General features: G+C 40.9%; 3 protein-coding genes across 3 annotated transcripts; all 3 read right to left on the bottom strand.

Moving 5' to 3' along the window:
* Positions 1-364: 364 nt before the first annotated feature.
* tcirg1b (T cell immune regulator 1, ATPase H+ transporting V0 subunit a3b) lies at positions 365-10,048 on the bottom strand. The gene is made up of 21 exons (XM_073486865.1): positions 9,747-10,048; positions 7,960-8,082; positions 7,389-7,467; positions 7,148-7,296; positions 6,939-7,034; positions 6,754-6,815; positions 6,539-6,665; positions 6,297-6,379; positions 6,093-6,186; positions 5,750-5,962; positions 5,517-5,667; positions 4,941-5,080; positions 4,353-4,510; positions 4,176-4,266; positions 3,956-4,074; positions 3,628-3,841; positions 3,289-3,399; positions 3,113-3,199; positions 2,916-3,036; positions 2,577-2,748; positions 365-1,224 (listed from the first exon to the last, which is right to left on the bottom strand). The coding sequence occupies exons 2-21, from the start codon at positions 8,074-8,076 to the stop codon at positions 1,131-1,133; spliced, it is 2,478 nt and encodes an 825-aa protein (XP_073342966.1). The 5' UTR covers positions 8,077-8,082; positions 9,747-10,048; the 3' UTR covers positions 365-1,130.
* Positions 10,049-11,546: 1,498 nt separating this feature from the next.
* Positions 11,547-17,383, bottom strand: prpf19 (pre-mRNA processing factor 19). The gene is made up of 16 exons (XM_073486840.1): positions 17,196-17,383; positions 16,847-16,996; positions 16,318-16,394; positions 15,766-15,907; positions 15,535-15,608; positions 15,375-15,440; positions 15,226-15,267; positions 15,050-15,124; positions 14,879-14,954; positions 14,647-14,756; positions 14,318-14,473; positions 14,097-14,166; positions 13,839-14,012; positions 13,509-13,591; positions 12,456-12,561; positions 11,547-12,345 (listed from the first exon to the last, which is right to left on the bottom strand). Exons 1-16 carry the CDS (start codon positions 17,212-17,214, stop codon positions 12,248-12,250), a joined length of 1,518 nt encoding a protein of 505 aa, XP_073342941.1. The 5' UTR covers positions 17,215-17,383; the 3' UTR covers positions 11,547-12,247.
* Positions 17,384-18,003: 620 nt separating this feature from the next.
* LOC141013699 (uncharacterized) lies at positions 18,004-26,288 on the bottom strand. The gene is made up of 11 exons (XM_073487523.1): positions 26,206-26,288; positions 25,988-26,045; positions 23,848-23,862; positions 23,629-23,759; positions 23,412-23,547; positions 22,276-22,560; positions 21,776-22,114; positions 21,484-21,665; positions 19,254-19,355; positions 19,045-19,143; positions 18,004-18,967 (listed from the first exon to the last, which is right to left on the bottom strand). The coding sequence occupies exons 2-11, from the start codon at positions 26,037-26,039 to the stop codon at positions 18,749-18,751; spliced, it is 1,560 nt and encodes a 519-aa protein (XP_073343624.1). The 5' UTR covers positions 26,040-26,045; positions 26,206-26,288; the 3' UTR covers positions 18,004-18,748.
* Between the last annotated feature and the right edge of the window lie 836 nt (positions 26,289-27,124).

The following is a 27,124-nucleotide window of genomic DNA, read 5'->3' as shown; positions in this document are numbered from 1 at the left end:
CACCATATATGACAGCTACAGTAACTATTAGCTCACAGATTCAGATTTTACATACAAAACACATCTTAAAGATGAGGCAGTACTTGAGATTAACCTACCAATGGTATAAAGGGTAGTTAAAAGTAGCTCCACCCTTGTCATGTTAATGAATTAATAATGTGTTACATGCAGCACTCTGCTTACTTGGAACTTTTGCTCTTGATATTTTGGTATTTTTACATTGTGGTTTTACTCAGACTCACGTAAAGGATTTGAATACTATTTCCATCATTGGAAACTTTACAGATAGCTCTGATACATATTTGACACAATGATATGCAACAGATGAGGTCAACAGTTCAGTAAATTAGTTCTCACAATAAGATTACACAAGAAAATCATATTTAATTCCAGTTCAAATTTGATCCATTTTACAGTGCAAACCGGCAGAGGAACAAGACAGAGATACCGTTTTATTCAAAATAGTGGCATGATGATGAGTGTTATGATCCGTCCAAAAAGACTTAGTGGAAAAACAAGCACTCAGTTCCAGTAAGGCACATGAGAAAACATTTACTACCAATAAATACCGGTTGTGTGTTGTGCTTGGAAGACGTGACAATGAGGGAAAAGTATCTTTGGCTCGTGAAGATCATTCAGATAATTCCCTGCTCATTATTTGAAGAGGCCCACAGGACTAATTACTAATTAAAGCAGAATACACCAATTCAACAATCGTACATTCCCTTAAACTGCAGAACAGATTCATTATTTGATGTGCTTTCCCTTTTCAAAATTGGTGTCTATCATATACGTTCATAAATGATTACTATTCTTGAGCTAATGAAAAAGTAATTAGAAAGCAGTGCACAACGTGAAAAAAAATGAGCAAGGGGATACAAAATTACAATTTTTTCAATTCATATAATGCAACCGTAATCATTATATAGGGACTCATTCTCATTCTACTGATGCAAAAATAACAGTCTTTTCCATCTTGATCATTGTGCAGGTGAATTAAACAACAGGCAATGGAATACCACTGTTAAGACCCAGAGACAGTCATTCTGATGTATGTCGTTGTAGTCCAAGTACTGAATAATATACATAAGTTAACAGCTGTTTGGCAATATTAAGTTATCGTTGGTCGATCAGATAGCAGCTGATGCATTGATGAGAGATGAGAAAGAGAAGGGGCTCAGCTTGTAGCCTGATCCACTGTAGAACTTGTTCTGAAACTCCACCCTGTAAGAGAGAGAAGCAAAGTCAACACGTAACAGCAAATACAAACTACAATGCACAATCCAACGCTGTCCAGCAATCCTGTCTGGTTAATTCTAGACTGGGCTTAAAGCTGAATATTATTTTTGACTTACAAATTAATGATTTGGTGATGTTCTCATTTTTTTGTATGGTACCACTGTCAGGAAAAAAATCTAATTTGGTGGCAACAAAGAAACAAACTAGTGAAGATATGAAATTTTGAAAATGAAAATGTCTTCATCTTGGGTAAAACATGATTTATTTTATCAATATGATTATAGTAATCATTCTGCAACAACTATTTAAATGAACATATGTTGCCAAGTTTCTTTATGGTTTCTTGGAAGTCCAGTGGAAAAATGAATTGGTGAGACTTAGAATAAACATAGAACATATCACAAAAATGATTAAATTTAGCTCCAAGGGCCAAACTTAAAAAATCATTACTTAAAAAGTATTTGGAGTACTAAAGGATGCTGCAAGGTCCCATGTATTTAATAAAGGTTTTTACATGAATTTTACTTGAGGGCCCATGTGAGTTCGGATGAAATGACCCATATCAAAATGTACGGAGCACATTCATCCTACCTAAAAGACTGAACACTGTATTAGCTTGCACACCCTGAAGTCAAAAAGTCAAATTCACATGCAAAATCCATGACTCAACCAAATGGTTTCATGGCAGATTGCCAGGACATCTCTGCAGTGCTTCATTATAAAGCTGTTTTTTCACACATTTTACCTTTATCAAAAAATACAGCTTCTTGGGATTTGGATATTGCATATAGCCATATTGCTATTTTGATTATATTTCAATTCACTGTGCAGCCCTAATAAGAACCCTACTTATAAAACATATTGTTGGATTAAGAACAACTTTAACAAAGCCATTTGAAGCAAAAATGTAACCAAAACTTCAAGATCTTTTGTGTAGGTGTATTGCCATTAGCTCTAGGAAGAGACAGGTTTAGACTTTGTTATGTGATTTAGGTGAGACTGAAGATAATTGTTTGTTGTATGATGATTTAAAGGCAACACTTTTTAGTAAAATGTCATTTTTAAATATTCTTTTGGTTGGATGATAATTTTAACTTGCTTTCTTTTAGGTAAGGAATCTTTTTTTTGGCAGCTTGGGATGAGAGACAAAGGTCTTTGTTTGTGATGTAATGGTGATGTAAGTTATGTACTTATCTGTATATAATGTATAAATCCTGCTTTGTGAGACATGGACATGGAAGTTTAGAAGCAACCAAGATAATATGGATAAACATAAAAAAATATATTTTAATCAAGTATTTTTAGGCACATGTCACCCTCCGTCCTCCCATCCTTACCAGTGCAGACGGAGCGCATGCAGAAAAGCCGAGAGTCCCTCCATAATCAGCAGGATGGAGACGGTCAATATAGCAAAGAAGCCGAAAATCAGAAAGAGGATTACAGAGCCCACGTAGCCCTGCCACCTCAGGGCGAGACGCATCACCATCACCCACAACACCTCTGAAAGCTCTGTGAGGACACAAATAAAAACTTGCCATCAGACAGCCATTAGTGCTTGGAAAAAGTCTATCATGTGTGTGTGAATAACTGGCTGAGTATGAGTGTGTTTAAGAGGAAGTCTGTGTGCATGTGTGTGAATCATGGAAGTGTGATCGTGTGTATTGTGTTCCACTAACGTGCGTGTGCCAGACTGAGAGCCCAGAGTCGGAGGTAAGAGGCAGTGTTGGAGATGCAGCCCAGGCAGTACTCGATGGTGTGGATGGCCTGATGCATGAACACATCTGCAGCATCAAACTCCTGCAGAGAGCACAGTTTAAACACTCAGTACATTTAATCTGATTAGTAAATTAAGTTGCACGTGGTTCTTTCTTACCTCCTCCTGTGCAGCTTCTCCCTCCACCTCACCCTGACAGGTGTTGATGGAGCCGTCTTCTGACACCAGCGGACGTCTGTCTTCCTCCTGATGTCACAGAGGACAAGAAATCTGTCAGGACAAACACCCAACTCTCGAAAAAAGATTAAAAAACGATCAGTCAAACACAAACTCACCACTTGCCGTCGTCTTCTCTTGTGTGAGAGGTATTCACTCGTGGGATTCCCGAGCAGGAGGACCGGGACGGAACACACTGCCAGCACCACCAGGACCTTCTGCACCACAGTCTACACGTGAACAGTGACAGGACCAGCTGTTAAACCCTTGAGCAGCACATGCTCACTTTAGCAGGTTATTGTAAAAGACACAATTGTGTTTGTGCAAGTTGTTGTCTGTTTAGTACAAATAGCATATACTTTAACTTCTTCAAACAATTGTCTGGAGCATGTAAAGTGAGTTATCTGGCAAACTGCACTGCCTTCACAAGCTATTTTGTCAAAAGACAACACACACACCTGTCCTGTATAGAGCGGTGGGTTTTGAGGGTTATCTGAGAAGAGGAACATGTCTATGAAGTGGATAAGTATACTGGGAGCCTCTTGGGACTGGGCGGGGGTGTAGACGATCCACTTGAAGACCACCATGAAGACCAGATAGCCAAACAGAGAAATCATGAAGAACAGCTCAGGGATCAGCACAAAGAACACACTTCTGATCTGACCAAAGTGCCTGGAGAAAACAACAACAAGGGAAAGCAGGGGAACAAGAACGTGTGAAGGAAAGTCTGAATAAATATGAAAAGAAACAAAAAAGGACCAAAAAAAGTGAAACGTGGTGATTTACCAGTAGTTGAAGAATGACAAGGAGACTCCAAAAGTCATGTGAATGATACCGATGATGACTGACATCTTCATCTTATATGAGTTGAGGAAAGTCAGTTTGTTGTTGGACAATCCCCAGATCTGAGAACAAGACAAAATTAGGATGGCTTTAGTGACAAACAAGATGGCAGCATAAAATAAATGGACCTTGACGGAAGGTGTAAGGATTGTGATGGCCGTACCGGATCAATGCCAAATGGATAGGGGCTGGTGAAAACACCAGCCACAGTAGGATCCATGGACAGGTACTGGTTCTCTGCCAGGACGGACGAACTGAAAGAAATAACATTCAAATAGGTAAGATGGATAAGAAACAATAAAAACAAGAAGTTAAGCCTGAAGGTCTGAAATGTCCTCACTTCCATATGTTCTTGTCGAACATCGGGCCGACGTGCCACGCTGAGGTGAAGGTAGAGAGGCCTCTGCTGAAGCACTCGTTGTAAATGGCGCCCGTGTAGATAGAGAACAGTCCCATCAGCAGAATCAGATACCGTCCTCCGAACATCATCCTCCAGATCTGAAACGCACACAGAAGGTCAAAGACGTGCTTCAGGTCTTTTCTTTCACAGTTGATTTGCGGAAATATTACATCTATTTTTTTCTTTATTTTAAAGAAAACATATAGTCATAAGAAAGTGTTTGTGATCTTATAAAGCTCCCAATCAGGCAATGCTTGTTTCTCATATATGTAATTTCACTGATCTCTGTGAACATCATTTAAGATGAGTACATCTGACGTATCAGCTGATGTTTCCTGGAAGTTATAGCAACCAGATAAAATGCACTGATACCTGGAGTAGAATTTGGGATTTCTCTGGGTTTGAACATTGTTGTTTTTAGACATCTTTAAGGGATTTGAATCAGATTTTAGAAACATGCTATATAACCCTTCACAATTCTTATCCTTGTGTTGAGCTTGAGTGTGTGTATGCGTGTGTGTGTGTTACCTCGTTGTTGTTGTTCCTCAGTTTGGGGTCCTTCTCCTCAAGGACCATCCACAGGGCAGCCAGCGTCATCAGTAAACCATGACCCACGTCCCCAAACATCACAGCAAACAGGAAGGGGAATGTGATAATGGTGTACACCGCTGCAGAGACATCGAGAGAAAAGACTTCACTATACTTGTTTAAAAACACGTGAGGCTGAGCACTCTCTGGCCTCTGAATGAAGAAACTTTTTAAGTGATGTGCTGCAGAACTGCAACAATTAGTCAATTAAGCAGTTAGTTGGTTGAAAGAAAATTAATTGCAAACTGTTTTGATAGTAGTCATTTTTTTAAGCAAAAATGTCAAAACATTTGGTTGTTCCAGCTTCTTCAATGTAAGGATTTGCGTCATCTATGATAGTAAATATCTAACTTCTATCTTTTGAGCTGTTGGTTGGACAAAATAAGCAATTTAAAGACATCACTTTGGGCTCTGTGTAAATGTGACGAGAATATAAATGATGAAATGTGAAAATAATTGGTAGCTTAATCTCTAATAAAAATAATCATAAATTGGAGCCCTAGTGTGCCGACGTACCTGGATTGACCTCACGGTAGCTGGCCACTCCATAGGCATCAACAATGTTTTGGAAACCAGCTGTGAAAGAGTTGAGGGGGAACAGGGTGGGTGGAGGGGTGGAGGAAGGCAGGCGGTTGTAGAAAGAATCGACCCCACTGCCACTCTTCCTCTGAGAATGGGGAAATATTAAGTTATTTATTAATTTATTTAAAGCCTCATCTACAACTTTCTGCTGCTCTCCACTGTCTTACCCCTCCCTCTCTCAGAGCGCTCTGCAGTTCTGGCAGCTTGGCAGTGGGACACCAGGCCTCAGCGATCAGGCATTTGTCAGTGACGGAAGGGCTGCAGAGGTTCAGCACCATCTGAACCGCCTTACACTTCTGCACCCGCACCTTCCACTGGGGCAGCGCAGCCACCGCCCGCATCAGCAGCTGCTGCAGGAAGGCCTCGGTCTGAGACAACACCTGCAGAACAGGGAAGTGAGATTACATTACTGTTATTTTTGTACCTTCTAGCTTTTTCAAGTGTGATACAGACATTACACAAAAAGGACAGATCCTGGTGATTGTATCAATGTCCTGTGCTTGAACTTACTGATTTGATGTCTTCAATTCTGCCTTGAAGTCCCTGGAGAATCTCCTCTCTCTCAGCAGTACTCTCAGGGTACGCAAATGTCTGTGTGCGGAAGCTGTGAGGAGGGGAAATCAAAATATTTAACAGCTTCAACAGACGCAGCAGTGTGGAAATCTACACTGAAAAAAACAAAAACAAATCAAACTGAAGAACATGTTTACCCACCAATCACAGATCTTCTTGACTTTCTGTCCGATCTGATCTCCCCAGTAGGAAATGAGAAACACTGTCCATTGCACCATTTCCCCCTGAAAACGAAGAAAGAAACAGCGAACAGATGTGATAAAATTCCAATAAGAAAACTTATTAGATGTGACAAATCATCAGAGACTGTTCCTGTAACAGAAATAACTTTCACATCAATCTCTCAGCCATCTCTCTCTCTCTCTCTGTCTCCAAGTTCCCACCGTGTCTGGATGCTCAAGTCGATCCTCCATTTCTCTGAAATCCACGATAATATAACCGCGACATGCACGCCATAACAACCGTTCGAATGAGGGGACCTTCCAAGGGTGGACCACTCCTGCCACAAAACTACCAGAGCGGAGATTGCAGGGTTAAACTGTGTTAAATGTAGACTAAAAAAAAGCACATGATGGGCATTTAAGCAATCGAGATCTACCTGAGGTGGACATCTTGGCGGTTATCAAACAGGCCTTGGCTTTCCAGTACAGGTGGTGGTGCCTGTGAGAGGAAACGGAAAGGAAAATGTATTTTTTTTGTAGTTGTTTTAGTTTGCAATTAAGTTTGCAGACATCAGTTTGCTCATTACAACATAATAATTAAAGAACAAATAGTTTAAACCACCTGTGAGGCTGTGAGAGAGTGTGTTCTGGTCAGGACACCTCTGTACTGACAGAGCTGGGTCAGCTGAGCCCGTAGGCTATCTCTGTTCCTGGACACCTAGTGAGACACACACACAATCAAAAATCTGTCAAGCCAATAAGATCAACCTCTTTTGCTATTGTAGTAATGAGACAGTAGAGGCTCTTCTCAGCCTTATTTTAAGCACTCACCTCTTTGAGCTCTCTGGCCAGCCTCTCGCTCTCCTCCTCTATGGTGATGAGTTCGCGGGGCTGAGGGGCCAACGGTGTCGGGCATGGTGGAGGGAGGGGACCCTGCAAGGGTGGGGACAGGGAGCGATTGATCTCCTGCTCCAGGAAGGCTGAAGGGCAGATAAAAAAGGACAGTAAGCAAAAGTAGTTAACAAAGAACATGGATGAAAATATAGGTGGGGAACAATGAGTTGATACTTACTAAAAGTTTTCTCTAGTTCCTCGCATCGTCTGACCTCGCCGACAAACTTCCTCTGAAAGGCGTTCACATTCGGATTTAACTAAAACATAAGAGCAGTGGAGAGAGGAAGAGAGCGACAGGGTTACTCATGTTCATCTGATCACAAGAAGAGAGAAGGAAAATGTTGCCGTCTCACAGTGACTCAAAGCATCATTTGTACTCTAAAATGGTGAAAGATGTCAATTAGTGTTTCCCAAAGGCCAAGATGTCATCCTCAAAGGTCTTATTTTGTTCACAACCCAAAAGATATTCAGTTTACTGTCATAGAGGAGTAACGAAATCAGAAAATATGCACATTTAAGAAGCTGGAATCAGGAAGTTTTGACTTCTTTTTCTTTAAAATTGCTCAAAATGATTAATTGATTTTCAAAATCAATATTTGATAACAAATCAATTAATTGTTGCAGCTCTGCAACAAAACAATAATTTAAAACAGGCTTGAACTCAATCCACTGTTTGTAGCTGACTAGTGGACTCTGAGCTTTTCAACACAATATCATAAAGAGCTAAATCAGATGTTTCAGTTACTCACGTCTCTGAACTCCACCAGGCCCAGCTCCCCCAGCTCACTGACACAATTGTAGGCCGAGCCGGACTGAAGGAAGAGCTGCACCAGGCACACCTCCTCACTGCGAAACATGGAGCCCATCGCTGCCTGCACAGCACCAAGAAAACAAGTTCAAATGAATAATAATGATGCCCTCGAGTGAAGAGGAGAGGAAGTAAAGAGTGAACAGTTCACAAAGGGCATCTGTTTTCAGTTGGGAAACTAAAAGCTTTCAGTGACAACGTAGAAGCGTATAAAAGGGGAAGCATCAAGTCCCCCTGACTGATGATCGGCTTGGGATTTCCATTGTTGCACAGGCATATCTAGAACTGATGCACTGAAACTGTGTTTAGAGAGGTGTTGATTTAAGTTTGTGGTCATTTTGGAGGCTGTAGCTGACCTCGAGCTGTACTGCGTTAAATTTAGACTCGCCTCATTGATATAAATGGGGTGGAGAAAACTACAGGACAGCCTCCAAAATGACCATGAAATTGAATCAACACTTTTATTCAATATTATAACCTTTGAGAAGGTAATTTAGCGAGGCAGTGGTGTCAGACTTCGCTAGTTTTAGCTAGGTGTGCCTTTAAACTGACAACTAATTGATTGTATTAAAGGAGAACTATTATGCTTTTTCAGTTTTTCCTTTCCTTTATAGGTTATTGTGCATGTAAAAGGTCTTGGAAGTTACAAAGCTCAAAGTTCGCACAGAAAACACTGCTCCTGAAGTGCCTGAAACCGAGGATGTTATAATAAAATCTGGACACAGAGTTGGAGGCGGAGACCCCATTCATTCTAGAGACGAGAGACTTCCACCGACCGAGCCGGCTAACTTACGGTTTTCGGATGCAAAAGAAAATTATGCATCGTTTTACAGCCACTTCTCTCACAATGTAAGCTTATGGGAAAAGTATTTCTGGGCCGCAGTGCATCACGCGACGATGTAACTTCACGGTTTGACCACTTGGAGAGTTGGCTTCAAAGCGTGGCGCTCTTCCCGAGGGCTTCATCTGAAACACCTCGTCAGTAGTGCCGCCATTAATTCTGTGACTCTGTGACATCACCATGTCACACATTTGCATAATTTATGCCCAGCGGCTAGTTTGGCACGTAAGGATTAATTTAGCGCAGCTGCTCTGCTGTTGTTGTTAGCGGGGCTGGCTCAGGCGTGTGTGAGCTGACCAATCAGAGGACACTGGGTATTCAGGAGGAGGGTACTTAAGAGCCAGGAGCTAGAAAAGAGCGTTTCAGACATGATGATGCGTTTTTTGAGCATTAAAGTATGTAAATCTATTCTAGTAGTAACCCAAAATAAAATTGTAAACCTGAAAATGACCATTATATGTCTCCTTTAAGTTATAAAGTGTATGAAAATTAAACGTTACCTCAACAAACATTCAGGGAACTAAAAACACATTAATAAAAGTATACAAAAATATTTCCAGAGGTACTTGAATAATAATAATAATCCTAGCTGTTTCACCTCTAACGTTACAGGACCTACATGTTTGTCACTATAATGATCAGAACAAGGACAAGTAGCCTAAGTTTCGTTTTTAGTGTCACGCGATAACAATGAAGCGACACTGAAATGATAGTAACGTAACGTTGTACAACCAAAGACGAGCGGTTCTGAGTGATTCGGGAGAAAAGTAAAAACAAGAAAAGTAGTTGTAGGGTTTTGATTTGAAATCACAATAGCGGTTCATTCACGGTGGATAAAAGCAGCTTCGTACGGGCACAAAATGACGCTGAATAACCGAGTATCTCACCTGTCTGCCTCGTACAATCCGCTGGACTCCAACCCGCTGTCTTCCAGGCTGTCCGGCAGCGTACCGACGGACTGACCGGTGACTGCTAACCGGGACAAACCAGCCGTGTTTATGAGAAGTTGTCGACTGTCGGCTCACACTTCCCGTTTGCTCAGAGTCACGTTACTGCGGCCTCACGTGACGGTCGACGTTCGTCTCTCGTTTGGCCGCGAGGGGTCGAGGTTTCATTTGGCGGTAAAGGCGGTAAACACGAGCTCGATGCGGACGAGTCGACGGAGTTTAACATCTAAACTTAGCTGAGTGATTAATATCATTACATCCCGGGGTAATACGTGTCATGTGCGCGCCTCTGGGCTTTTGCTAAACAGTGGTTGCTAAGCGACACCGTGATTAAATTAGTGGCATGACTCTCATTTAACTGTGGGCCGCGTCCCAAACCTCTTCCGTCTCCACTCGTCCACTGCTCCCGTCACGGTGGCTCCCTCAGCAGTGAGCAGTGCAGGAAGATTTCGGCCACTTTGGAAGAAATGACCTCCGTGAGGTTCAAAACAACATCGTGTGCCAGAGAAGATCAAACACGAGGTCACATTACCCCCTAAAAAATGTGTTTCCTGTGGTGAGCATGGCCTTGGTAATCGGTGATGGAATGTAACTAAGTACATTTACTCAAGTACTGTACTGAAGTACTTGAGTATCTCCATTTTCTGCTACTTTATACTTCCACTCCACTACATTTTAGAGGCAAATATTGTACTTTTACTCCAATAAATGTATTTGTTAACTTCAGCTACTAGTTGCCTTGCAGTTGGTGTGCTGCATTAAAATGTATTTTATCAGCAACAATGATGACAAAAATGCTGAATATCAGATATGATAATGGACCAAGTCGATAGAAGTACACCGAGTAAACGTACATGTAAATAACTTACTTGTAGCTCCTTTACTTTTTGTTTGATTATTCTAGATGTTTGCTTTATTTAGATTACAGTTTGATTGCATTTTCTTTGACAAAATATTTGTTTAGTTATATTATTTCCTTGTTTAGCATGTTTGTTTTTGTCTAGTTAGTATTTTTGTTTTGTTTGGGAATTTGGGATCTGTGGGCACCTAGGTTTTTTAAAGATGGAAGTATAGGTGTAGGACCGTGATGCACCTGGGTGGGGCTGTGGTTTTTGCCAAAGCAGGATGGGCATGCAGGATCCCTTTGTCCTCTAAAACATGAAAACCAAAGGAACTTTGAATGGACATTAATCTGCTTTTGGATGCAGCAGTGGCTCTTTGATTTGCATTTTGAAGTTTGAGTTTGATAAATGGATTCATAAAGTTATCTCTACTCTGTGTCTCTCAACGAAAAATGCAAAATTTATGATAATGCAAATATTTACCATTTAAAAAGTTTAACTACTGGACACATGATGCCTCCTACTGTTGTGAAGTCATTTCTCAGTGCACGACATGATTCACAATTGTGTTAGTGTCTTACTGGAACATGAAACTTGCTGCAATGTCTTAAAACGAGACCATAAACATTAACCTCATCAGATGAATGTGAAAACTGCCGTCCATCATTTTGCAAGGTGAAGCTGAATCAACCAAGTTAAGAAACAGGAAGCAAAACACTCATTGGCGTGTCGTGGGGAGGACTACAAATAACAAACACCAGTTATAGTTTGACTCTGTCATTGTATGATGTGCAACAAATTAAAATCACAAGCCATCTATGGGCGACTACACAACAAAGCAGTGATATGCATTCCTTTAGTGGACACAACAGTGCCCTTGATCTGACGAACAGATGAATGGCAATACAAAAGATATTTTATTTTATTGTAAAAGGACAGAGTTGCAACAGGTAAAATAGCAAGTAATGAGAAATATACAATTGAAAAAAGACAAATGTTTAAATGAACGCAAATGAAATGGGAAATGAAAGTAAAGGGAGGTTAAACGAGACTAAATTTTTCACAGAGGAACATGAATCTCATACACCGGTTCATTTTCTTCTTAGCTGTATTGTACATCACTACAAAGTATTTTCATGTCGTCCTAAAGATACTGTAATGAAGCTGGTCTACATTATGGATCAAAGCAGATTGCGGTCACACCAATTAGTCCCAACAGTGTACTATAACACTGGAGTTGTATTATAAGCAACTTTAGATCCCCACACACACAAAAAACAAATACTACAGCAAAATCATATTTCCTTGCAAATCAGACAGGAACATTACACTGGCTTCTGTATCTTTCACATCATTTACACTTCAGTCTCACAATGCAAACAAACATGTTGTCCTAACCGTGGCTGCGGTGGTCATTTTATGGGATCTTATTTATGGACAAACACTAATGAAGCAAAGTTAGCAGTGATTTTTTGTTGTCTTTTTCTAAAAATTACAGGTCTATGCTGAGTCAGTGTCCAGGATCGTGACTGCTTAGACAGAGACAAGTATATGCTCCTTTCAGTTGTTTTCCTCCTTTCATCCTGAATTTATCTTTTTCTACAAACTGTAAAACTTGAGACTTCTGTCCATTCCTGCAGAGGTCAGGAACTGGGCGTTCTCTCCAAAGGCCACTCCAGTCACCAATCCTGAATGGTCTACGATTTGAGAGGAAAAAGAAAAGTCAGAAATCTGCTACTTTCACAAAGCAAACACTATGTGACATGTGAAATGCATACTAGAGACTAGGCATTTTTTCCCCACTCACCTGTGAAGTTGAGGACCTCAGACCACTGCTTGCAGATGTAGACACGGATGTCAGACCCTCCTACAGCCAGGTAGGTACCACTCTGGTCAAACACAAGGGACTTCACCTGTAACAGGAAAAAAAAAAAAAGGAATGAGACTCAATCACAGAGCGGCAGCCAAGAAAAGAGAAAAGATCCAACGCAGTGTTAATATGTACAAAATTATTCCTTACATGCTCTGTGCTGCAGTTAAATTCACAGACAGGATATATGTGGACCAAGCACACATTTCCTATTAGTATCACTGATCACTCTTACTTTAAATCATCTTAGTGCGAGATAACATGAAATAGATTGAATAAGATGCAAAATTCAATACCATTTTCGTGTCCTCATGGTAAATATGAAGCTAAAGTGGTTAGCTTAGCTTAGCATTAAGACATGAAAGCAGAGGTAAAGTGCTAGCCTGGTTCTCTCCTGAGTTATCACAATTTACCTACCAGCACACACTTTACACATTTTAATAAGTACCACCTCCAAAGAGGTTATGTTTTCACCCGTGCCTGCTGGTCTGCAGCTATTACACAAAAACTACCACATGGATTTCCATGAAACTTGGTGGGGGATGGGTCTCGGCCCACAACAGACCCCAGTAACTTTTGGTGCAGATCCGGACAAAGGACAGATCTAATGCAGATCCTCATAAAAATCTGGATCATATTTAAATATAGCCTTGATTGAAGTAAAGGGAACTGTTAGGCCTTGGCAGAGGTATACGCTGTAATGTGTGGCATTCTAGTTACCACATTTATGTGGTTTGTTTAATCCATACTCAAACACAAACAAGTGCCAAGTTGATGTTTAACATGCGGTAACTATTTCTCTCCAAGCGCAGTGACTTCCTAGATGTCATCGTGATGAGCCAAGAAATACCTTCCTCAAGCTTAATTTTCGGTGTATAGACACGAGTACAGAATCGATCTTTTCATCCAACTCTGTGCAACAAAATCAATTCCAAAATCTTCAATCCATTCATTTCATAGGGGAAATACCCATCATCCTTCTTTTTTTACCTCGTAGTTGTTGTCCAGAGTGATGGTCTTGAAGTTCTTCAGTTTCCTTAGATCCCACAGTTTCAGCGAGCTATCCTGGGCACCTGGAGCGCAGCACCAGACAAGGATGTTAGGGCATTTTAAACATTAAATACACAGTTCCAGATCTAAGTGCAAAATCAAGGGCTGAAGATGCTCTGAGGATAGGTCAGTATATCAGAGAAGGCCTAGTAATGTGATGTGTGCGCCGTTTTTCCCCCCCAATATTCCTGCAGCATTGCAATCTGATGAAAAACATCTGCACATCAAAGATAAACAGGAACAATCAAAAATGCCGTCAGTAGTTCTAACCTGTGGCCAGATAGTATCCGTTCTCAGAGAAAGCAATGGAAGTGACGGGGCCAGAGTGGCCTGGGAAGTTGGCCACATTGGTGCGCTCCTTCAGATCCCAGATCTTGATTTGGGAATCAGCCGTTCCGGTGCCAAAAATGAGACCATCAGGGTGGAACTGAGCACAGGTGAGAGCTGAAGGGGGGGACAGAAAGATTACCACCTGGAGCAGAAGGGCACTTATTCAGACTGCCTATAAGTGAACATAGAGGAACTTACCACAGCCAGCACTTTCATCAGTAACTTTGGTAAGGACTCTACCAGTCTGGATATCAGAGAAGGCCCAGTACTGCACAACAAAGAAGAAATAAAATATGAAAAGTCAGTGGTGTGACACAGTTAATCAATGAAGACATCGCCTGTACTTAAGTGTTACAATACATACATGTGTAAATACAGCATGAGGTCTGTTTGTAATTTTTGTCAAATTGCTCACACACCTGATCCTCAGAGGAGCTGAGCAGGTAGTCCCCAGTAGCGTGTAGGGAGAGTCCAGTGACACCTGCATCGTGGGCACGCACCACCTGGACACAGTTGCCCCCGGTGACGGACCACACACGGATGGTGTTGTCTGGAGATGCAGAGAAGACCACCGACTAAAGGGGGAAAGACAGCAAGGATGCGAGGGATCAAAAAAGAACAAACAAGGCATAAGAATAACAGATCATACTGAACATGTCTAAATAAGTCAAACTCTTCTTTTTCCTCAGACGTGCTGACACAGAAGAACGATTGGTCTGGTTGATGTTTGAATCGAAGCAAATGTTACCTGCGATGGATGGTAAATGACAGAGGTGACCTTCTTGGTGTGACCCTTCAGTGTTGCCACAATCTGCTCCTCATTCTTGTCAAACACCACCACGTTCTTATCAGCTCCACCTGACCAACACACGAGGGTCGATATCAGATTAAGTCTTCAAAATCACTTGTAGCGTGTAAACAAATCACAAAAACCTTTAAAATTGAAAAATACAACTGAGGAATTGATTAGACAAACATACCAGTGAGGACTTTGTTGGTGTCTGAGGGACACAGATCCAGAGCAAGAATACCAGGGACACTGGCACTATGAAGACCCTGAAGGCAACAAAGAGAGCTCATGTTGAGTACTTTTTCAGTCTTCTGGTTTAAAAAAGTAACTTATACTCAAATATACAGAAACCTAAACTTACAGCATGTGAGGCCACTTGGCGGTATTTGCTGAGATCTTCAGCTCTAACCAGCTCCTCTGGCACAGTTTTTCCTCTCTGGAGGAATAAAGTTAAACAGTTTAAGGAGTGTGGCAGTATATAACACAGTATCACAACAGTTATAGATAATGTAGCAAAGTAAAAGAGCAGTATAATACCTTCTTTCTTTCTGTAGTGAGGATGGTAGCTTTGTCTTGAAGCTGCAAACAGAAAAAAGGCACATTGAAACACATCTTAGACCTGATTAAAAAAAAATGGAAAGTTTAGTGCCAAATAATGATTAATGCAACAAAAAAAAACAACGTACCTTCTGGATGATCTCTGGGGTCATTCCCACCTGTTCACTAATCTCCATAGGCTCTCCACCAGCACCCTGAAATACAGATAAGAGATTGTCAAGAGGAAGTATGGTAAAAGCTTATGATTATCATTCCTGATCAGTATGGGATTAAGAGTCAGTCACTCACTGCTGCAGCTGGTTGAGAGGCTGGGACAGCCTGAGGGGCAACCAATCCAGCCTGGGGCTTGAGTGTGGCAAGAGCTGTGAAGAGAAAAAAAAAAGATCTTGTAAGGAACACATTGTCTTACAATATTATGCAGTGCTTATGTTGGTATGGAGCAGATTCTGGAGAGCTGATGTGCTTGACGACTGGAATTAAGCCCTGCAGTAGAGGACACGAACACTGCTGCCCACTCACCTTCTCTGGCAGCAGTGACCTCTTTGGTGAGTCGAGCGATGACTCTGCAGGCGGCATCATGTTGATAGAGGGCATGAGACAATTCTTGGCGAGTAGTCTGCAGCTGCTGCCGCAGGGTGAAGCTGTGAAGCATAACAGCATCCTAAAACAGAAAAGAGGAAACAGGATAAGGAAACTTTTCTTGTTGACTGAAATCAATATTTTAAAAAGGATAAAACAAAAAAAATGCACCTCCCAACTACTGTATATGTATTACAAGCACATTTGCAATTATCAACTTGGCAAATAATTCATGGAGTGGTTTACAAAAACAACCGGGGAGACACATGTTTTAATTTCTCAGCCAAGACAGAATATGCACTGCATTGTGGACTACCAAATCCAAGACTGGTAGATTCGGCTCCAACTCAGGTTCAGATAACTTAAAAAAATATCTGAAAACTCGCCTTAAAAGACAAACCCACTTCCTGATTCAAGAAAGCTATTCTGGGTAACATGGTGTGTTGTTGTGGATTCATCTTTTGCCACCTCCACAAGGTTAACAATACTTACCCACTCATCTTGAAGAGACTTGAGAATGGCAGGAATGCTTGTTGCTGATGGAGCCTTTGGTCTAATAGGATGGGACACTAAAACAGAAAAGTTGCTCATGTTATGAACAATCAGTCTCACACTTATTCATTAATCAAGTTAGTCTTGTCCACTTATAGCGATTTTCAAAGACACGATCAAGACACGATGGAATAAAAGTGCAAGTCATACTTGCTGTAGTCTACTGTAGAGGATTTGTTTTTGAGTTAATACAGCAAGTACAACATGTGATATTTGCCCAAACATACCTTAAGAAATCACAATGGCTAAAACATTGGTCAATTTAAGCACGTTATCAATAGACAAATCTCATCTTCAATTATTTCAACAATCAATACGTTTTTATGGCAAACCTTCACTTGTTACAGCTTCTTACAGCAGGATGTGTTAAAGGGCTCTTGCACAGAACTGTCTTATTTTTAGCTAGGTGTTATGTTACCTAATAAACTGGCACATGGGTGTATTTCTCCAGCAACTCCATGTAGTTTACCTTTAATATCTACGAGCTGTTCCTCAGACAAGGGTTGTCCGTTCATCGGGTCCGTCCCATTCTCTGCGATGTACTTCTCGATTAGCCTGCGCTCAAACACCTGGTTGGACACCGGGGAGACGCACGGGTGCTCCGGCACCTCGTTGGAGACTGGGATAAAATGCAGTAACAGCTTAAAACCCACACGATTGCAACAATGAAACAATCACAAGCAAGATGAGTGAACTACCATGAGTGGAAGGCGGCACTGCATGGCCGCTAACGCTAGCTAAAGTAGCTAGTAGCATTAGCGCGGTGCCTAGCTAACCTACACCGCCTCCGTCATATGAATGAATTCAACTCCACTTACTTGCACAAAACAAAGACATCTTCCCGACGCAGTCCTACGAGTCTCTTCTGAAGATAAAATCACGCTCGTCCTGGACTTTGATAGTTATTACCGCTAATGTTGACTTTACTTATGTTTTACTCAAAATGTAGGTAGCACGCTGTCCTTTCATTGCCGCTACAAACTGGCGTCTTCTTCTTCTACGGTTTCCGCCCGTCTCTGAGCGTCACGAGGACTCCACTGCCCCCTACCGGCCGAACGCACCACTGCTCTTATCAATGCGCCACAAACTGGTGCTGGAGTAATTCCCTACATTTGACTGCTTATCATCTATCAAGCAAAAAAATAAATAAATAAATAAAAATTGTCTTTACACAGCTTCCCTAATGGTATGAAAGCCCATTCCCACATTGGTGCCCGTTACGCATCCCATTCCCAAACCAAGTTTTGATAAAAAGCAAGTGTAATTATTCTCATTGTCATATTTATGAGATAGAATGCCTAAATAATTAGTCGAAAATCATAATTATGTGATTAAAAAAAAGTCTAAATAATGAGTAAAAGAAAAGTCATGATTATGAGATAAGGTCCACACAAATGTGAGTAGTTTCCTCAGTTAAACTTAGAACAAAGTTTAACACATAAGCAAATTTACCATTTTACCGTGACCTTTGGGAACTTCATTGCACCTTTTGTCACTTTTTTCCTGACATTTTATATACAAACAGAGATAAAGAGATAAAAACAAAAATGAGATAAATCGATGATCAAAATAATCCATTGTTATGTCCAAACATTTAGTACATTGGAGAAAATCATCTCAAGTGTGTGTGTTAAATATAGACCTACATTTTATTTTAGTTTGAGAGAAGACATTTTGATAATCCAAAAATATCACAAGCAGCAGTCCATCCTCTTCTGGCACTAGAAAGATTTGGTGGTGAGATATTATCCTGTACACAAGGTCCACAGATTAATAGGCTATTGCAATATTTGGTGGAATATATTATGTTTTACACAACTATTACTACAGTTACCTCAAGGGTAGATACACTATATCATTGCAAAAATTGTTGAACTGCAGAAAAGGGAATTAAAAAAGTGAAGATTAAACGTTGTTGCAGTCAGGAATGGTTAACATGATGGACGGAGAAAAACAGGTCGACTAACTCTATATAATCTGTACAGTACTTAAGAATTCCCTTTTGCAAACTTTTGTATCACAATTCTAACTTCTAAGTAGCCCTAGAGATCACATTTCTCTCACAAACATACCATCACTCAGCAAATCCAGTGCAGATCATATTGGTCCTGAGGGTCTGGAGGTAGGTAACAGCAGGAGATTTCAGACGCACCACCAACAGTGTCAAGAAATACTTAACATGAGACAGGAAGACTAAAGCTCAACTAACGCTTCCGAAAAATTACTTGAAAAATGACATGCAATATTGATACTGAACCATTAAAACTAGGCTAAAGATGCAAAAGGCACAGGTGAGGGCTTTCTTTCTTCTTGTACTTTTCGTTTCTCCATGCATCTTCCTTCCTCACTTCAGCTCCGATTCTCTGTTTTATTAGAAGTTCAGTTTCTCCGACGTGTAAACACTACAGGATTCAGAGGTGTCCGTGTCTAGTGGCAGCGTGGAAAAGTATTGCTGCGATTCGCTCCGTCTTTCTCTGTCTCCATCTTTCTTGATCTGGAACTGAACGCAGTCCTCGGAGGAGTGGAGGCAGTCTGAGACCCCAGGCACCGAAAAGGAAATCCTCCTCTCTTCCTCATTAGTTGCTCCCCGCTAGGAAGGAATGAAGATGTTTAGATAATCTTTTAGTCTGTCACATGTAAATACTCACAACTTGAGCGTAGCATCACCTCAGGAGTTGAATTATGACGAGGAGAGCTCCCAGTTGCCGATCTGTGTGCCTCCTGGTTCTGAGCTCTGGGAGATCCTATCCTAACCGGACTGTAACCCTGGAAAGACAAACGGCAGCACACAAGCACAAATCATTCAGTGCTATTTAACATTTTTAAACAAAGACACAAAACCTACGGATTCATTTAAATCATTTAATCAGCCTTACACTGTGAGTAGGACTGGCTCTTGGGGTCCATTTTCTTGGTGTTCCAGGCTGCTGAGAGTGACCGTAGAAGCCTGAGGGCTGAGGGCTCGGCTGGCTGTAATCCTGCAACCCATAAACACACACACACAAACACACACACACACATACTTGGTTTGGTAACACAGTCATAGAGAAAAACAAAAACTGGTGGCCTCATTTATGAATCCTTCAGATTTCTTTATTTTACTTCCTTTTGCTGAAGAACAACATTCTTCTTTGGACCTGAGAGCTGATTTCATACATTATTATAGTGAAACAAACTCACATGCTTTCATTTTTTAAGCTTTTATGCTGGGTGTGAAACCTGAACTGTGCAATTACACCATCACATGACCTAGAGATGGGTGTAAGATTAAGAAAAACCAAAAGTCAACCCTCTGGACTCAGTCTGACGTAGTGTAATGTGTCCACTGTCTTCACAAAAAGCCTGCAAGGGTGTCAGACTTCAAGGCTCAAGACTACAATAATAAAATGAAGACTAATGAATAAGAATAATTCGCCGATTCATTAGTTATGACTGCTGCTAAGCCCAAAAATACTCTTAATTCATTAAAAAGTTTTCACCCAAGCTGTTTAAGCAAATCATTTCCAAGAATCAAACTGACAACCTACTTCTATGATTAAAAAGGTGCATTTTTTTCCTGTACTTTTATTTATATAATGTTTTTCAAACGTGAAAACTAATAAACAACGGAGGAAAAGAATAAAGAGAGAATTGTTTGAACACATTCAAATTCTCATTATTCTAATATGCTTTACAAGTCAGACATATGTAAAAGTCATGCAAATGTGTAGAAATCTGTACTTCTGCATGTTTCTGTATGGCGATGTGGATCATTATTACTTCATGATTCAAGTAATGTTTTATACATTCTTAATAAGTTGTTTTTGTATTTACAGTCGGCATTTTGAGTCAACCAAAGTGACTTAGTGCGGAGCAGAGCTACCAGGAGGTTTGAGAAGAGCTTCTTCTTTGCCACAGATTCTCCGACTGTGTGGAGCTTTAATTCAGTGACCTCCCTTGTGTCCTATATGGAGGCACCTGCATTTGCTGCTTTCTGTACTCATTTATCCAAGGCCATTTCTTCATTTGTCACCTGTCTGTATGTTTAAAGCTGCAGTATGGACCCTTTGTCTCCCCCTTGTGGCTGTCAGGTTTCTGCCATAAGCCCTACACAGTTGCCTGGCAACTTCAACGAAAGATGCAGCTACAGGCGTTCCAGTGCAGCGTGTCTCCACAGACACAACATTTAAAATACAGAGAGATTTATCCCGAGGATATAGGCTTAATCAGCGATGCGTGAACTTCTTTGGCAATGGCCTGAATATACAAGACTGTTCCATACTCCAGCTTTAAGTTGTAGGTCTGTTTTCATTACCCTAAAAACTGCCACAAAAGAAAAAAAAGCCACAAATGACTTGATTCACATTTAGGCGCATTTATTCCTGCATGTGGTTCATGCTCTAGGCTCTATGTCGCTTTTGTGTTGGCGTTGAAGTGAAGAATACATTTCCGTCGTGATACAGTGATCATAAAGTATCGCTTGAAGACTTGAAGACCAAAAGACCAAGAATCAAGAATTTACTAGTTACAAATCCTCCCATGGTGTTACTAGATGGATTAAAACACAGTAAAGCTCCAAAAAGCCTCTATGTATAAAGAGTTAAGAGTGTAGCGATGTGTTGTAGTGGCCATGTTGGTGCTATTGTTATTTATCTCTTCCAAACTCTGTTACACGACCCACCTGCAGTACATTATGTAACAAACACTACTTCTTCTCCCACCACCTGCCACCGCCATTTCATTTCATTTTTTCATTTTAACTCATGTATTTATGTTTGCGTGCTCTTGTATTTGGTTTCTTAGATTTTTTTTTACGTATTTATAACCAGGAAAATGTGAAAGCAGCTGGAAACTGCATGAATAATGAAAATAAAATTACTCTCTCTATAATTATATGTGTATGGATCCTGTGTTAGCATGTGTGTTCATAATATTAACAACGAGGTTTAAAAAAAACAAAAAACTCTTATCCTTCTTAATAAAATCTGGCATGTTAAAATGTGAAATTGTAGAAATAGTGCTGCACTGTTTAAGCTTCTGACATCAAAATATGTAACGTAAGATAAAAAAAGTAAAAAAAACTCTCATATGACTACTAAACCTAATTGATTCTCCTGATTTCCTCACCTGGATGTTGACCCTCGGAGGGTTGGCCTGTGGGGTGCGGTTTGCTCTGAGGCCGGCGATGATCTGCGACAGGCTGCAGTTTGGGTATCGCTTCATGAACAGGATGAAACCGGCCAGTGACACGAACATGCCAGAAGGGACAGTGATGGACTTGAGAAGTGCTCGCCATCTGCCTCCTTTTTCTGGAGAGAGCAGACACAGAGAGGGGATGGATATCAGAGTGAGGGGCGACTATGAGGAAGCAAAGAATTCAGTTACAAAAAAAACAAACATTTAAAGACATGCTGCTCACCGAGCACATGCAAAAAGGTGGAGGACACCAGGTTGCCATTCCCATCTCTGATTTCATACACTCCATCGTGCCTTGAGGTCAGCCTGGCTATGACGACCTCATTGATGGTGCCGTTCCTGCCCAGGGAGATGAGGCCCCTGTAGCGCATGTCATGGTCCGTTACCTGGCCCTCGCGGATCAGCTGCACGGGGCCACGAGGGGGCTTGGGGTCAAAAGGGCCCAGGGAGGATTCGTCAGGGTATCGGCTGGGGGTAAAAATGAGGTGGGCATGAGGGATAGGAAGAAAGAGGGGCAGGTTTAGAGACTCCTTGGTGAAGCGGGTGACATTGAAGGAATGTCCTGGACACAGGATCATGAACACAGAGAGAGGAGCAGGATGAAATGTATGAGAGGGTGTCAGATGGAAAGGGAAAGATAAAACATAAATGTTACAGTTGACAGGATCCTAAAGAAATTCATCGGTCAGCTTGTTAAAACTCTCATCTTCTGTCTCTGCTCACCGCGAACAGTGAGGGTGCTGCGGGACACCACCTTCCCCGTGCTGTCTCTCACAGTGTAATTGCCTTGGTCGGCCTGCGTCACTCTCTCAGCCACCCAGACCTTCCCGCCACGCAGCAGCCGCCCCCGGCCGGCATTGCTGGTCTCGGGATCCGTCCGGTTCCAGAGCACAACTGGCATGGCCTCAGGTGGAGCTCCGCGAGGAGAAAACTCCAGTAGGGAGCCATTTTCAGGGATGTTGTGCTCAAAGTTCTCCCCGTAGTTTCTGTGGTAGGACTTAATGCATTCTGGAGCAAGACGAAGGAGTGAGGGATCAGAGAGATCATCAGTAATGGAAGGTACATTTACCCAAATACTGTACTTAAGTTCAATTTTCAGGCGAGTGTTTCAATCTTATGCTACTTTTTACATTGAAGGGTCTCTCTGTAACAACTTGTAGCAATTTACACATATTAATCACTTTTTTATTGGCCATATGTGAGCAGATTGTAACATGACGTGAAAAATGTGGCGTTACAAGCCTGTGGTCGATTTGTTTCAGTTGTTTAATGCTGCTGGACTGTGGATTTCTTTGTGAAGGAGTCAGATTTTCGTCTCAGTGGCTCCACTAACAGTGAGCAACAGTAGCTAACGCTAGTTTAGAAACAGAGTCCGCTAATATAAACCAACGACCAGCTTCCAGCACAACACAGGTTCCACAGAGCCCCATTAAGTTACTATATTTCAGAGGGTACTTTTTAATCCACTACATTAACAGGTGTTGTTATCAAAGACTTTTCAGATTAAAACTTTGCATAAAAAGCATATGACAGGCTTAAAATATAGAAGGCATTGTTTAAGATTAAAATAGGGTTCACAAATTCTTTTGGCTTGTAACCACTTACAAAAAAGCAGTGTGAGACACTTCCCGTCTAAATCAGCTGTATTCATGTAAATAATTGTTAAAGGTCTGAATAATTAATCCAAAACAATATATTTTAAAAGAAAAACAAGAAAAAGCTAATTTAGTCAATTTTTTAATGTGTTCATCTCAAATTCTTATATATTGCACCTTTAATTCCAAGACAGTAAAAGAGGCAGCGGATGATTGTGTAAAAAGAAAATAAGGATGGATTTCACAGAGAGGAAACTTTCATACCTGACACAGTCAGATGAACAGTCTCGTAGGTGAATCCAGATGACAGTTTGATGGCATAAAGTCCCTGATCAGCATGAGTCACTTCTTTCAGGACTAACATCTTGTCTCTGGTCCACTTAAACCGTGGCTCCCTTACCTGCAGTCGTACAGTAAACAGGTTTTAGAAATCTGGACACGCAACAAAGTAAAAGACAAGCAGGGACACACTTCCACTCACTACGGTTTTGTCCAGCAGGACACGCCTCGGTCCGTCAGAGTCTGGTGTAAAAAACACCATTCTGGATGTGGAGTACACAGGCAGACGAAATTCCTTCCCGGCACACACCATCTGGGCTTCCTCTCTTTCACCTGTCGAAGTGGAAAAAGAAAATTAGCGACCTCGGATAACACGTTTCGTAGGTGAAGATTATGTGATAAAATGAGGCATATGACTCACCGAGTACGACCCAACCTGCGGAGAAAACAGAATTAACACGATTATTATTAATCTTCTTGAGCACGATGCTTATAACTCATTTAAAATATCACTGAGGAAATTATGGTAGCACTTTGCTCATACAGTCTCAAATCATTTAATTGTTTTCAGTCAGGTATAAGAGCACTCTATAGCACCAAGTAAGGCCAACAATGACCGTCTTCTGGCTTCTCTATTAGATTTAAGCATGGAGTTTGATATATTGTTGATCACATTGTTCTCCTAGAAACTTGAGCAGACTTTAACATTCTCTCGTAGCAGCAGAATCATAATCTTCTGTAGTTCTGTTGAAGTGTGGCGTCCCCCAAGGTTCTGCTCTTGTACCACTTTTATTCTCAATGCACATACCACTTTGATGCACTTTTCTCTGCTATCAGTCAGAGCTCCTTCCACTGATTCCGACTGATACAGAAATCAGATTTTTACCGCCGTACTAATAAACACTAAATAATAAAAAAAATTACATTATTGGCCATTTATTGGTATTGTTGAAATTCTAGCCTATAATATGGAGCCAAATTGCTTTCATCGATTTAACAAGCGCAGCATTTACACACTCAGATTCAGTGGATGGCTGTGTGCACCTGGTCTGTTAAAGTTGGTCTGTGATCCACCAAAGAAGAAGAAGAAGAAGAAGAAGAAGAATGGGACTGCTCACTTTTGTAATTTTCAGCAACTCAACAAATATAATTGAGCGGTGGAATATCAAATTGTCCATCTTTGCTCACTGCATCTGAGCCTTTAAACTTAAAAAAAGAGGCAATTATCAGCTACCTGTATATTACAACTTGCTATGAATCACACTGTGCATTAACTGAGCCCTTGTGTACCTGTCCGTCCCCTTAGCTTGGTTGTCAGGGCTCTGCTTGTTATTCCCAGGTCTCAGCTGGGGACAGGGGCTGACCCGGCCTATGCTCTCTGAGCCCATTTTAACACACTCGTTTAAAAGAAAACGTTGATACGTACTTTTATGTTTCTTGTAATTTCACCTCTCAATCCTCGCAATATTCATGTTCTACAATTTTTAAATTTTCTTTCTTGCTTCATAATCTCAATGTTTGTTATGATTTTAATTCCTTAGCCTTCATTAGTGGCCTTTTCTACCTTTTTGTTTGTTAATTCGGCACAATTACGCACTGAACTTCTACTCTACTACTATACAGCGACGTCTGCAGTGCTCCAGCTATCAAAAACAGCAAAAGAATCAGCTCATGCGTTAATCTTTTGAGTGAATTTCATTAACAGTCAACAGGCTCACAAATCTGGAGTGCCACTTTTTTCCCCCTGACCCTCAAATAGACGTTTTGACCTCTCGGCCATCTTTTATTAACATCGACAACTGTGGATTTGGGAGATTATGTTGAAAAACATTTATTATTGACTTCTATAATAGCATTTCCATGTGTAACTACACAGGACTTACTAGCGTTGGCTGTCGATTAGAGAATGAGAAATATGCGACCCTATTAAAGGTGCATTCTGTAGTTTTGGGGAAGACGTTTGAATCAGAAGAGAAAGAGCTTCATGGACTGTTCTTTTTAATGCCTAGACAAACTAAATAAACAAACTCTTTTTGTTTTCATTGCTGAATAAACTGAATAAACAAACTGACCTTAAAGGACAACTGAGTTTAATACTGTTTTACTTTGTTTATATTTGGCGGACCCTGCCACCTTTCTGTCCTCAAACAGTGTTCTTGTGACCTTATTTTCCTCTGAGACCAGCTTGGTTATTCAGTTACAGAAAAGATACATTTTCTCAGTTTGTATTATTACCTCATTAATATTGTAAATATTAATATTCTGAGTTTGAATTTCTTCTCCAAAATGACACAGCGCCCCTTTAACGCCTTATTAAAATTATATATCAAGTCTCATCAAAAACAGAGAAGTCAATAAGTTGATAGTTTATCAACATTGATAGCTACATATTTAGGACAAACACCTGTCAAAGGGATAGACTATAAGAGTGGTTGATAACAGACACAGAACACATTAGAAAATGATTCATTATTAATTATTGAAGCCATTATTGTGTATAAGAATGAAAACCAAAGGGAGTCTTGTTCAAAGTGGTGTCAAAATGACATCCTTGCACTCACCCACAGCAAGAGGCAGGGTGAAAAGCGCGGTGAGCAGGACAGAGGAGGACATCTTCTCCTGCGAAGACAGACGAGATCGTTTAATCTACAATGATGCACACGGGGCTGACACGCATGCCCACCCTCCTCAGCGGGACATGATCATCGATCAACAAGCCACACAAGGAGGAGCTCGAAGACAACTGTGATGATGTTTCTGCAGAGGGATACACACGTACATCCAACAAATAATCTATATTGTCACCGCCTGATCCGTGACGCCCTGTCTGCTGTATGAAGTCATGTCCACTCAGGTGTCCAACATGTTTCCCAGCCTCGATGACCAACATTCACAGCGACAGAGAGGCCATCAGGCCGTCAGTCGGTGACAAGGTCCAAACGATCAGACAGTCTGAGAAGCATCTCCTCTGAACTCACCTGCAGGATGTGTGAAGAATTAATCCACCGCTGGATGTTTAGAAATGTTTATGTGGATGGAGATAAGAGGATAACAACGTCCTCTGCAGAGTGCGCATGGGCACTGCCCGCCTTCTGTTATTTATGGCGACGGTAGGATCTATTCTCAGCAGCCGCTACGCGAGATGCGTCACACGTTGCGTTAGTTTTGTCGGTTTACGTGAATAAGTACGCTGTTAGCGCAATTTAGAAAGTGGGGTACCCCTGATGGGCTGTGCGCCGAGAATAACTCTGACATGTTCACAGGAGAAATGAACTGAAGTACAAATCTGAGGTACTTCTTTGATAATAATATAGCGTAATAATATAATATAGTATAATATAATATAATATAATATAATATAATATAATATAATATAATATAATATAATATAATATATATACTTCTGCTTTAGATGCTTAAGACTTATGTACATCTAGCTAATAAAAGGCTACTTAAATAAGTGACATTTTCAGTGCAGGACTTTTACTTGTGATTTTATATCCATATATTTTATATGTCTATTCCATTTACTTTGAAGTGAAGGAATCTGAATGAATGTGAGAGGAGGGGTTCCAGAAATCAAGATATAAAACCAATGTAAAAAATAAAAAAAGACCACAATCTCATGTAACAGAAACGTTTATTTTATTCTCATATTATGACCCGCTACGATTTATCCTGTTGCCTCAACACACTCA

Source organism: Pagrus major, chromosome 18 (genome assembly GCF_040436345.1).
Source record: "Pagrus major chromosome 18, Pma_NU_1.0".
Classification (NCBI taxonomy): domain Eukaryota; kingdom Metazoa; phylum Chordata; class Actinopteri; order Spariformes; family Sparidae; genus Pagrus; species Pagrus major.
This window is presented reverse-complemented; position numbering and strand designations above follow the sequence as displayed.

Excerpts from the sequence above, each read along its gene's own strand:
- LOC141013699 (XM_073487523.1), bottom strand. The coding sequence starts at position 26,039 with ATGTCCTCCTCTGTCCTGCTCACCGCGCTTTTCACCCTGCCTCTTGCT. Across the intron at positions 22,115-22,275 it reads CAGCACCCTCACTGTTCGCG|GACATTCCTTCAATGTCACC; the intron begins GTGAGCAGAGAC and ends TCCTGTGTCCAG. Across the intron at positions 19,356-21,483 it reads CTCCGAGGGTCAACATCCAG|GATTACAGCCAGCCGAGCCC; the intron begins GTGAGGAAATCA and ends TATGGGTTGCAG.
- tcirg1b (XM_073486865.1), bottom strand. The coding sequence starts at position 8,076 with ATGGGCTCCATGTTTCGCAGTGAGGAGGTGTGCCTGGTGCAGCTCTTC. Across the intron at positions 7,035-7,147 it reads TGGCCAGAGAGCTCAAAGAG|GTGTCCAGGAACAGAGATAG; the intron begins GTGAGTGCTTAA and ends GTGTCTCACTAG. Across the intron at positions 5,081-5,516 it reads CTACCGTGAGGTCAATCCAG|CGGTGTACACCATTATCACA; the intron begins GTACGTCGGCAC and ends ATGTCTCTGCAG.
- prpf19 (XM_073486840.1), bottom strand. Across the intron at positions 15,908-16,317 it reads AGTCTCTTCAAGATGAGTGG|GATGCTGTTATGCTTCACAG; the intron begins GTAAGTATTGTT and ends TTTCTGTTTTAG. Across the intron at positions 15,125-15,225 it reads TCACTACAGAAAGAAAGAAG|AGAGGAAAAACTGTGCCAGA; the intron begins GTATTATACTGC and ends TTATTCCTCCAG.